The 13,249-nt window shown below is 40.4% G+C and overlaps 1 protein-coding gene across 1 annotated transcript in view; it reads right to left on the bottom strand.

Annotated features, from left to right (window-relative positions):
- Window positions 1-1,335: 1,335 nt before the first annotated feature.
- LOC119730696 overlaps window positions 1,336-13,249 on the bottom strand; it is a 52,255-nt gene continuing 40,341 nt past the window's right edge. Inside the window, exon 3 of the mRNA XM_038203699.1 lies at window positions 1,336-1,546. Coding sequence (XP_038059627.1) covers window positions 1,336-1,546 — 211 coding nt within the window. The remainder of the gene's footprint in view (window positions 1,547-13,249) is intronic.

Genomic DNA, 13,249 nt, shown 5'->3' with positions numbered 1-13,249 from the left:
AGGTATGGCAAAAATACTATTTTGGACCAAAACTTGGGCAAACTAATGACGAAACAATTTCGTCATAACTTGAATGTGCATTCGGGCCATTGTGAACAGCCAGATTCAGATTCAGCACTATCGAATTAGTAAAATTTACCTTATTGCAAGCTGTCACCAAAAAGTTAAGATGAACCTCAACTTCTAGACCTGTTACAGATTTTGGCCCATGGCCTAATAGATAGTAGGTCCAAGCACAGAGCCCTGTGGAACACCCTCTTCAAGAGGAAGTTCTGCTGATGAAACTCCACAGATGTCTACGTACTGACGACGGCCATGTAGATATGAAGTGAACCCATCTAGTGCAGTGCCTGAGATCCCATAGCGGCGTTGCAGGCGTCTGAGTAAGATACTATGATCAATCGTATCAAAGGCCGCAGAGAAATCCAGCAGCATTAAAATAGCTTCCTGATGGCGGTCAACTTCTTGGAGGAGATCATTCTGCACTCGGATAAGTGCTGTCTCAGTTGAATGAAGTTTACGATATGCCGATTGTCTTTGGGCAACCAAACAATTCTGCTGTAGGTAGGCATTCAGCTGGGAAGATGCAACCCGTTCTATTGCTTAGAATACAAATTTCAAATTTGATATTGGCCTGTAATAGTTGAGTTGTTTGGTGTCAAGGGATGGTTTCTTGATCAGCGGGACAACTCTGGCAGTTTTAAGTTCTGGTGGCATTTGCCCGGTGGTCATCGATTTGTTGATGATGCCAGTGATGCAAGGTAGTAATGAATCTAGGCATTGTTTGAGGAGTGTGCCAGGAAGTGGATCAACGGGGCATGACTTCGTTCCTGATTCCTTGATGATATTGCGGACTGCGATTTCGGAAACTGCACGAAACGAGTTGAATCTACTTGCACAAGATTCCGCTATCTCAACACATACTACTAATGTCAAGATTGCTGCGAAGAGTCTTGATCTTGGTGTAGAAGAAATCCACAAAGTCGTTGGCCAATGTCTGAGCACAGTCATGTGGGGGAAGAACTTGACGTGCACTTGTACTAGTTTGAAACAAGCTGTCCACGAAATGAAAAAGTTGCCGGACATTACAGCCAGCCAATCTAATTTGGTCCGATACAAACACTTCGCCCGCTCCAACATCCGTCTCAACTCCTTGCATTGATCGCTGTAAAGCTGTTTATCGACATGAAGTCCCGAGGCTATCCAGGCATATCCAGGATACTCGAAGGGCGTTGAAATACCATGGAGCATTTGGCCGTTAGGTTAACAACCTAGATTTCATTGGAGCATGCAAGTCCATTAACTCGTTTTACACATGTTTATACTGTGCAACAATTACAGATCGCCTGAAGACCTATCAGTGGTTAGGGTTGAACCGTCGATGTCACTCTTGAGTTTGGCTACATCGACTTTCTTCAGCTCGCGAAACTTGACCAACTTCTTTACAGAACGAGGACGGGCAATGTCGAGATGGCACTTGACAGCATGGTGATCAGACGGCAGCCCATGGACAACCTTTATGTTGGTGACCACGTGGTCTGACGTCCTGGTAATCACCAGATCGAGAGTATGACAATGTCGATGTGTGGACCCAATGACATGCTGCTGGAGACTGGAAGAATCATATATTTCTCGAAAGATGGCAGCATCCTGGTCATCCATGACGTCTAGACGAAATTGAAATCCCCAGCCATGACTAAGCGGCCAGGATGTATGGTTGTTGTCTCTAACAAGGTAGAGAAGTCCCTGAAGAACATGGTATTAGTCAGCTTTTTGGTTTGTGAAGGTGGTGGTCGATAATAATAATAATAATAATAATAATAACACGATTTATAGCGCGCATTTTCGCAAGTAACAATGCGCGACTAAGGACAACTCCAGAAGACAATTTACAGATTATGTGGAGAAAACAGATCAGTTTTCAGTCTGCCCTTAAAGTTGTCAAGAGAACTGATGTTGCGGATGTCGTGTGACAAGGAATTCCAGCATCGGGGACCAGACACTGAGAAGGCCCTGTCCCCTGCCTTTTTGAATGTGCGTGGAACTCTAAGGTTGTTACTGGAGCGGAGGCCACTACAGCTGGGTACATTAAGGTTGAGTGATCCCATTATGTACTGCGGCATTGTGTTATGAAGTGCTTTGTGCATGAAAACTGCTGTTTTGAAGTTGATGGGTTGTCTAACTGGTAACCAATGTAATTGTTGAAGGAGTGGAGAGGCATGTGTGTATTTGGGTTGAGATAATGTGATACGAGCGGCATTGTTTTGAAGCCGTTGAAGTCGATCAACCTCATACTGACTAATACCATTAAGAAGAGAGTTGCAATAATCGAGTCTGGATAGTACAAGTGCTCGGACAGCGGCTGGCATGTGTTTGTTTCTATGTATTTACGATAGATGATAAAAAGTCTGATGGATGAACTACCAATCGACACGTCGAAATCCATGTGCTCGAATGATTGAAACCTTTGCAGGGGATTCTGCTTGACAACGATACCTTGATGAGCAAAAAGGCATAGGCCGCCTCCTCTGCCGTGACGCGTGGGCACGAGGTTGATTGTAAATGTTGAAATAAGGCAATGTTTTGCTTATATCAGCAAACGGACGGCTGTCACGATCATCGCCCGATAACCATGATTCAGTGATGGCATGGAGGTCTCTTTTCTCACCGAAAAATGAAATCGGTTATGGAGGCAGTCTTCCTTTTCAGTGAGTGCGCATTCCATATCGCAATGTATGACTTTTGCGTATGTTTAACAGCAGGCAGATTCTGAACCGGAAACTCGCCCTAAATTTGATTCAGAAACAAGCCTACAAGATGGCTTTGTTACAGACTGACTATGAGGAGTCATCAGAGTTGGAATTGAGCAACTCTTACGTAATCTGCCTCCACGGTAGCCCCTCTTTGTTGGACGTGCAATGTTAAGCAGCTTAAGTTCATGCCACTTATCAGGGTTGAAAGGTCGGGCCACAAAGGAGCGAGCAACAGTGTTCTTTATAGGCAGTAGTGCATTTAAAGTACGTTACACGAGCCGCTGTGGTACTGATGAATATGCAGATATTGCCAAAGTGCACAGTGAATGTATGCCGTAGTGCAGTTCCAAGGTCAAAATAACGTTACGCAGACTTCCTCAAAGTACATAATGCATATGTCACAAAACTGGCATCAAAGTAATCAAGGAGTACTTACAATGAAGCACGTCATAACTAAATCACAACACATTCACGAAAACATATCAAAAATAGACGATGTTTGCCATCGATTCGACAACGAAAAGAAAAGGTGCAGCCGTCCAAGGGCGCCACCAATTCTGTAGTACTGAAGAGTGACTATTGTCAGACATTAGTACATATAACATTGTAAAGAAGGTCCAACAGTCTTCTACATATCCCAGTCGCAACATGTTGGGTCTGCCAATTGAAAAAGGGAAATGGAGGTCAGATGTCACCCCATTTATTTTGTGGGATTTGAATTCATTACATGACTGTATAATAATACGTGCAATACTTTTCTTTTTGCAATATTGAGGCTTGGGTCACAAAAAAAGGGCGCTTTGACAAATAAGTAAAAAAATAAATAGCGAAAAATACGTTATAAAGTTCATTGACCTATTAAAGGGTACCAAAGGTCTGATTATGATGACCCCATATCTGAACATGCTTTTCATGTCACAAAGAGCCAACTTTTAGACTTGGATCTTGAAATAGTTGGGTTTTGAAAAATAAATCTGATTAATATCTACAAATAGGGCATACACAGTTCACTGACCTCTTAAAGGTCACCAGAGGTCAGATATGAAATGCCCTTTATATGAAAATGCTTTTCATAGCATGAACACCTAACTTTTAGAATTGGGTCTTGAAAAGGTTGGAGTTTAAAGTGCTCATCTTATAAATTACTATAAATACTGTATATATAGGTCATTGACCTCTGAAAAGTCAACGGAGGTCAAGTATGACTTTTTTTCACATCTGATCATTATTTCCATTACCTGAAGACCTAGACTGGGGTCATAGGAAAGTGGTGTTTTCAAGAACAATTAGTATAAATAATGTATGCAAAGTTCATTGACCTCTCAAAGGTCACCAGAGGTAAAATATGAAATGTCTCCACATCTGAAAATGTTCTTCATGGCATGAAGAACCAACATGCGAAGTTTCATGCTTTAGTCACAAAGTGCACAATCGTATCACTCAACAGCCCCACTTAAATAATTATTTCCAATGTTGTTTGGAAAACATTTCTTGACTCTCAATAGACTTTGTACACATTTGTGGAAGTGGCGTCAGGTTGCAACATTTTTCCCAGGCGTAACACTTTAATTCGTAGCCGTAGCTCCGTGCATAGAGCTACATATATAGGGTTTGTAGCTCAAATCTCCGTGGAAGCCCGTTTTGGACACGGCCTGACGAGGCGCCCGCCGGATGTTGCATGGCCTTATGGGATACTTACCGAAGTAACCGGCTCGGCGAGTCGGTCACTTGGGCCAGGCTCGAGTAAGCACGAGAAGTCACGTGAGAGGTAAATCGAACGCTGTCGCGCTTGCACGAGTAAGTGCGGGGGAAGTAATCGAACGCACTGAATGTAAAGCACTGTGCATCAAACCACTTTCTTGTAGGGAACATCACAATTTCATTGGTTTAAGTTGCATTTATTGCGGGCACGTTTTTAACACGGTTATGTATGTTTGTTTTAAATAGGGAAAAGATAAATAATATCGTATATTATTCCCCAAAACCCAATTCAATATATGTAACTTTCCAATTCCTTCCATTCATCTTTTGCCTGCCCTCCCCTTCTATAGAAAGACCAAAGTTTTCGATGAAGTCACGTGCCATTGAAAATGATTAAACAGATGACAGGTCAGGATGATTGACATTTGTGTAACAAAAAAATCCAAACACATTTTATGATCCTTTTGGCAGTTCCTGCTGCTAAACCATGAGGCAGAGGAGTCGAGGCAGCAGCATCGTAACTAAGCTGCCAGGGCACTTTGGTCTAGTGGGATATCTGGAAAAAAGGCCCTGTACAGGCCGAATAAAAAAAACCCATGTTTTTCCGGTTTTTTTTTTTTAAAAGAAGGAAGAGGGTTTTTTTACTTTATTTTTAATTGTTTTCAAGATGGCCGCCATTTTAAAATTCCCTGCAACCGTTAGTGTTTCCACTGTTCAAAGACACTTTTAAAATGAAAGACAAGCTGGACAAGAGAACTGAACATATTTACAGTGTCATTTAGAGTTGTATTGGTCACATTTTTCGCAAGTATTTATTTTTCGATGAACTTGTTGACTTATAAGTTGTTTTTTTACTGCATTTTTAAAAAATGAAAAATGAAAAAAAATAAAAATAATCCACGCGGCTTCCGAAAAGGAAGCGGGCGGGGACGAGAAACCTTTTTTTTTTCTTCGCCGGTAAAGAACTAGGGGCATTTTGGCTAAAAGTTTGGAACTAGGCTTTTTAGCTTTAGTCTAGTGCGATTTCTGAACTTAAAAGGCCCTATTTAAGAATCAAGGGGCATTTTGGGGTAAAAGATGGAAACTAGGCTATTCGGCTTTCACCAAATATGTAACCTCGTCCCCAGGGCATCGAGCAGTGAGCGCCCAACACTGCTCTACCTGCAAGATTTTTGGACACGTATACAAATGAAGAGTAGTGTGGTGCCTGCCAGTGCGTTACATTAGCGTTTGTTTTTGTATGTGGTGTCTGGGGCAGAAACAGAATCAATTTGTCGCGCCGTGAGTTACGAAAACAAAATTGTTTTCGAAGTTGAAATGTTACAATCTTATCCCGCCAATATGCAGTATCACATTTCATATTAATATGAGCAAATTGGAAAGGAAAGGAGTATTTTTGAAAAGGCGTGGACATTATAATTATCGTGAAAACACGTATCACACGTTGTAAATAACAACACCTAGAACACGATATAAATTCATTACTAGCCATTGCGATTGCAGTATTGAATCTGGATAGAGAAAAAAAAACAGTTTCCTTTCCAGGGCTTATTATCGGAAACGATGTTGGAAATAAAGTAACACTGGGGACGAGGTTGCCAAAAATGTCCCTTGATTCTTATACAGAGCCTTTTCCCCCCAGAAATCCCACCAGACTAAAGAGCCCTAGCAGCTTAACCCTAGTCAAGCCGCTACAACCCCGACTTCTCTGCTTCATTATTTGTGTTTATCAAAGTTCACTGGAAACCATAACTGAAATATTTCATATAACATTATTTTCAGTGATGAAAGTACAATTCAAAATAGATCGGTTTGCATTTGTCAAGAGAAGTTGGCGTCACGTGACCACAACATGTGATTTTGTAAACACGGGTTATCACATTGTCTAACGAGGGAAGGGGACGTTCACCCCTATTGTCTTCCCTGGTATACCCATTTCTCTCTCTGACATATATTTCATATATTTCATATAATCGATATATAGGCTAACACTTTAAAACTGGCCACGTGACGGACTCTTGACCAATGGGAATCGGTAAACTGTATAAGGTATTTTCGAATGTTAAATTTATGTATGTTTAGCAGCTGGAACTGCTAAGAGGATCATAAAATGTTGGGTTTTTTTTACATGAATTCGTATATAAACGTTTATTAACAGCGTGCGTCCAATCTTGCCCCCCCCCCCCAAACCTTCTGAGTGCTTTTCCCCTCTAAAAAAATCCTGGCGACGGCCATGGTAACCGGTTGAGTTTTTCTGACTAGTCAATCATCCTGACCTGCCATTTGAACAATTGTTTTTTGTAACATGTGCCTTCATCGAAAACTTGGGTCTTGCTATAGAAGGGGAGGGCGCCGGTAAAAGATGAATGGATGGAATGGAAAATATGATTGAATTATGTTTTGGGAATGCGGTCACTATATTGAACAGCATTATTGTATCTTCTCCCGATATAAAAATAAACATACATAAACCGTGTAAAAAAACTGTCTGCAAAAATGAGTAAATTTACGTGAGTAAATCATCCAACAGGATGTGGCTGGACTCATTCTTCTGTTGGTTAAAACGTGACAGGTGACTTGTTGTCATGCACGCACGGTATACGCTAAGGCTAATGTATTATTCGGGATTTCCACCCGTGCATTGCGTCGATCTGTTCAACTGGGCGTGGATTAAACCGTTCACCATTGGCTGAAACATGCCATGTGACTTTCTGTTGTCATGGTACTGACACATAGGCCTATGCGTAATCCGGATTTCCCCTTATGGCCCGTAAGGCCTATTCATTCGCAACGGATTTATCACAACTTCTGTAGAAGAAATCGTTCAATATTAGTATATCGTACATCGTTTTTTTTTTTTTGCTTCAATTACAAATTGGGTTTTGATGATGCAGATGCAAACGGTTTAGAATGTTTTAAAAATAAACACAGTTCCTTTTTACTGTCATGTATTATGTGAGCCAGGCAAGAATTAAAACATATAGAAATTGTACTCTTAGAGTTTGGAATTCGTTGGAAACGTTCGTCAAAAAGTTCTCTATTTTCTGTTATCGAAGGTTGTGGAGGGGCTAGTAGGGTGAACTTAACCCTAAAGGGGCCGGGTTATATTGACCATCTCTCAGCCGGGAGGGGGGGGAGCGGTCCCCCCCCCCCTCCCAAGATCTTGGCCATTGAGTGACGAACAATTTTGAAACTCGGTACATGCATAGAGCAACTCTTCATAAACGTACCCAAGAAATGTCATGACCAAAGATCAAAGGGTTTTTGAATTATGGCAAATTAAATATTCATATGTATAAAGGGCAATTCCGGTCTGTGTACACGACGTATGTGGGAAAATTCAGTTTCCCGGCACGGCTGCCACCCATATTTTTTTTTTTTTACAAACCCTCAAGTTCATGGCCCACAGCATGCTCAAATACTGAAAATTGTGAGGTCATGCAAATCGTGATATGGCAACCTTGAAATGTGATGATGGTTACGTACTTTGTATCGACGCGTTGTCAGCCCTCCTCCTAACGAGTCCCGAATCGTTTAGAGACTGGTCTCAACCACCGTTGACTTATCCTTAAACAAATCTGAACGTTCGTTCGTGTCTCTCCTTTCCTTTGCAATTAATATCCCATGCGTTCATGGCAAGCTTTCGTCGGGGGAAAATCTGCAATGTGACTCGCCGATGGTTTCGTCAGCTCGTGATACACATTGTATTTCTTTCGCAAAGACCCAGAAGCCTGAACATAATGCATTACATGCCCTTCCCCTGACGCGCTCGATAGAGTGATTCCATTTGCTGTTTGACGAAATGTTTGCATAATTTGACTATCAAAAGCCTTTTTCTCATAGGCCTATAAGGGCATGAAATCGCGCTACCAGCTACAAAGGCACGGTTTTGGAGACTTGCCAAATATACACATATGCGACAGGGCACGTCGCTTGCTTGATATAGGTCAAATATCGTTGTTGATGTTGTTGTTGTTGTGGTTGTTGTGGTTATGTGGTTGTTGTGGTTGTTATGGTTGTTGTAGTTGTGGTGTTTTTTTTTTTTTTTTTTTTTGTGGGGGGGGGGGGGGGGGGCGTAATGCTAGGGTCACACATTCCCGAATAATTGCCACGAATACCCCGATCTATCCCGATTAACAATTCTTGATGGCATTGGGAGAGATGAGCCCCGATTCGCTTTTTGTAAGAATAACTTAGGTTTTGCGCGCTCTGTGTGATACATTGTTGACATATTTTTGCTGGGAAAAAAATACTTGAAAAGGAGAGTATCGTTGAATAGTTAGTGTACATTTCGTATTTATGTAGGGAACAGGGTATAGTGTTGTACATACTGCATGTGAGTTATAACGCAGTACTAGACGAACCCTTTAATGCCGGGTTTGCTGTGGCAGATGATGCTTTATTCAAGTAATACAGTTTATACATTTGCACTATAAGGTACGTACCCTAAATGTGTGCTAATTGAATGGAATGTTTGGATTGACATAATGCTGACGGATGTACGACTTTGGTCCAGAGATTCACCTTTTATGAAGTATTATAGACATCCTGCTTGGATGCTAAGAGTAAGTGCATTGTTTATACCTTCAGATAAGGCCAACCGTTACCCGAACGACCCTATGTTAGCAGCGACCCTAAAAAAATATTATCGGCAAGTCCAAAAAAAAAAAAAAAAAAAAATGTCTTTTCTTTCTCCCAAAAGCACCTCTCAGCGACCCTTTTGCGTAAAAAATGCTCATATTTATTTGTTTGCCTACTTACATTTGCTATTTTTCTGAAAGATTTTGAAAGTGCTACACGCAGAACTTCACTAATTAAAAACAATTTTCCCGACATTTGGGTATCGTTAAGTTTTACTCATCTTGTATACCAAAAGGCAACAAACCAAGAGTTGCTAACTTGAAAACGTTTGGTTGACGTTGTATTGAATGGCATGGAGAGGGTAAATTAATATGGAGTGTAATACCCACAAAAATCAGTAAACTACGCGACCTGGAACCAGTTTTACCGTGAGGCAAAGGGTGAGGGGTTTTTCCTTAGCCCCCGCAGCAATTGTTTTCTATTTGTATTGCCGAGGTAGGAGTTAGTAACTTGAACAATAGTGACCGATGAATTGGAAGGCAGAGCCAATATTTAATCATGGGTTAAAAATATTTTTCGATTCTAGGGCCTATTTCTCCCGGGGACCAGAAGAGGGGGACATTGACAATGATTGCATTAAAAATAGATACTACGAACCCGACCGATTGCGTGGGACGGCTGTATTGAGGTTTGCACTTTTTTATTCAGGAGTGCAATTCTACAGCGGAGCTGAATATTTTAGCTGTTATTCTGACTACCCTTGTGTAATTTGCAAGATTCTTTTCTTCAACCCGTAATATGTTTGGTTTTAGATCACAATAAAGGTAAGTGATATTTCAGCAAGGCGAAAACTATTCACATATCAAAAAAAAAAAAAAAACCGTCAGAACACTCTCCAGGACACTGCCGTTGTGTGTGTGTTTGTCGTGAGAGCTTCTTCTCTATGACACCGCTATTGCGTGATGAGGGACTTTTCCCTCAATGAGAAATAATGTGTAGAGCTAGTGGACGATTAGAAATTCGGATACAGGCATGCGAAGACGCCTATGTCAGGAACTTGGGAGTGAAAACGATGCATCCTAAAATGGGACAGAATTGTACAATTTGTGGTGATTAAAGTTCCAGAAATGCAGAATGTAAAGCCACCACTCCATGTGCATGCATGAGACATCAATAAGAATTTATCCATGACTGACCCTGGGGGTTTTGTTCGGGGGCTTTCTTTATGACCCAGCATCAGATTCATAATAAACAATGAGAAGCAGTGTTTTAGGTCTCGGTCTCGAGACCACTTTTTGCCGGTCTCTGTCTCGGTTTCGGTCTCGGGAGCTGTGGTCTCGGTCTTGGTTTCGGTCTCGGTCCCCTTCGGTCTCGATCTTTTGGCTGGTCTCGAGTCGAGACCAGCCAAAAAGTGAGAGGGGGGGGGGCGGATTCCGCCCGGGCCCTTTTAGGGTTAAGTAAAGAATCAGTTTAGGGCAAATGTGACTGCAGTGTGATGCTAATGGACATGTCTCTCTTCATATTCTAGTGAGTGAGGCATAGTCCAATAACCATTGCTCCTCTTCTTATTTCTCGTTTTTATTGTGGGATGATCTGTTCAAACAAGCACTTTATAGCCATCCTCGTTGATTCCAAATACAACTGAGATTTAAATCTTATGAATCAAGACTGAAACATTATTTTTACCGTCAGATATTGTATTTTGAATATGGGGAACAATTCAACTCTTTTTCCCAAGAAGTATTGGTGATTTTTTTTTATTTCCCTTTTCAATTTTTCCTTTATTCGTGGAGGCGGGAAAACGTTTTATTTCTTCATTATATTTATAAATGGATATTCATCAATTCGTAGACCGTTAAATTGGTATTAGTGGTGGACAGCTGAATTTTGTGATCTCTTTATTAAAATAGACACGACTTGGGAACAGAGTATGCAAATTACGTGAAATTTTCACAGTTACTACTCAATAACATGTTTTTTATCCCAATTATATTTTTTACAACATGGAACGTGCCATTTTTTTATCATAAGGTCATTTTCTTTTTGACTCGCCATGTATTCATCTTTTCATCTGTGATAAACACAAATTGAGCTACTGCCATAGTCACACAAAAATAGAGTCTAATTGCCTGCCTCGTCTCCTTCCTAAATGTCAATTGCATTTGCATTGTGTTCCATTAATCGTAATATGCTGTTTACGGCCATCACAATAAACTATTAATATATTGGCAATATGTCGTACTAAAATATTCAAGTAAATTGCCCAGCAAAGTAGCTGATGCGGGCGATACGATGGCACGGTACAAAACACAGAGAGGCGTGCGCACTGAGCCATGAATCCTAAAAGTACATCTCGCCCACCACATTCAGTTTGTGACAGCGCCCTTCTATCATGTCTATTGTGTCGGCCATATTCTCAAATAGGCTAATGGCGATGATGACGGCGGGCAGATTAACAGAAGATAGATCAGGCAAATATGGTTCATCAATCTTCTATAGTATATGTAACGTTATTGACATTAAACAAAAATAAAGTGGCATTACATTTCAGCCTTAGCCAGGCCTTCTTCAGAGGTAAATGACAGAGGAACAAGAAACAAACATGTAGGGGACACACAAACATGCAGGGTTGGAAGGAGAATCACACAGAGGGATGGGGGGGGGCAGACCAATCCATATCTGGCTACCATCTCTCAATTTTTTGGTCTACATGTACAAATCTATATTCCATGAATGAAATTTCAAAAAATAAATCAATATTTTCTTGCTCCAATTTTTTTTTGAATCAGGTTTTCAAGGAGGTCAGATTTAAAATTAAAGTTGCACTTAAATATCCGTTAGTGGTCATTGCTGAAACCAAGTGGTGACTGTGGAGTTTAGGGTCCGAGTTCCTATAACAGATGAAACATCCACCTTTAACTTTTTACTTTTGTCAAGTTTCAACATGTTCAAGTTTGCAAAAACTAGTACAAATTGTCGTACTCCTAAGTTAGAGTTTCTTCATCAGATTTACACTTTATAGTAGTTAAACAATATAAAAAAAAAGAGATATTTTTTAAAAAGTGGCAAAAATACATGGAGTTCATCAAATAAGGGTTTCGCCTTCAGTATCTAGTCAGTGGGCTTATGGTCGAAAATGACCCCCCATATGCAATTTCGGGTACATTCTTTGAAACTCTCAGGATCACTAAAGGATACCTCAAGAAGTTCAAAACCACTTGATGCCATTTTTTCTGACCCTTTTGTGGGCGTGGCCATGATTTTAAAAAGTGGGGGGCTTCGCGCGTAAACAAATATTAAAAAAAAAAAATCTTTTTCACATTTGGACAGTTAACTCAAGTGGTACATCACAAGAAAAAAATTTCCACAATTGTGCCTCTTTTTGGGGTGGGGCAACCTTTTAAAAAAGTGGGGGCACACGTCGCTAACAGAAAATCGACCTGTAACAGGCAATCTTGAGCTTTTTTGTTTCATTTTTGTATCTGTTACAATCCCTTATAATTTGGTTTGGAAAACATGTCTACATGTCAACTCATAAATTCTTTGGTTCCCATTTTGGGGGCGTGTCACATTTTTTTCATAAAAAGGGGGCATACGTGTATTCCAAAAGGAAGCTTGTGAGAGCCCTTATGGATTTATGGCATGTTTTTTCAAACTCTCACAAAGACCTATGGACACCTCAACACGTGAAAAACTGCTCTACCCTACTTATCTCTCCACCCCCCCATTGGCCATTAAAATGACAGCCTTTTTTAACATATCTTGCATATATTGTACACATACAAATGGACAAATAATCGATTTTGAGAGACATTTATGTTTTGATATAAATCTCCATAACTCAAACTTCAAGAGAGTGGGCTCCAATTTGAGCTTAGCAGAGTTTTGAGTTAAGCAGGGCTGTATATCACTGTTATAGAAGGGAATAAAGTCATTGTTTGACTTAACAGGAGGTTTGAGTTATCAACAGTTTGACATTTTGAGATTTCACTGTAGTTTATTTTGTCCTGACAACAATGTTGACCTCGTTTTATTACATACAAACTGCAATAGCCTTTTTAACTTCAAATTTATTTATCTTCACTTCATTTATAAAAATGATATCATTAAATGTGGTACTCGGTCATTGGAAATAACGTTTGCAAATGACAAAGTTCAATATTATGAGTAAAACTTATCAAACTTGGGTGATTTAGTGAATCCTTTATAAGTCA

The sequence above is a fragment of the Patiria miniata genome, unplaced genomic scaffold, assembly GCF_015706575.1.
Source record: "Patiria miniata isolate m_02_andy unplaced genomic scaffold, ASM1570657v1 HiC_scaffold_1, whole genome shotgun sequence".
NCBI lineage: Eukaryota > Metazoa > Echinodermata > Asteroidea > Valvatida > Asterinidae > Patiria > Patiria miniata.
This window is presented reverse-complemented; position numbering and strand designations above follow the sequence as displayed.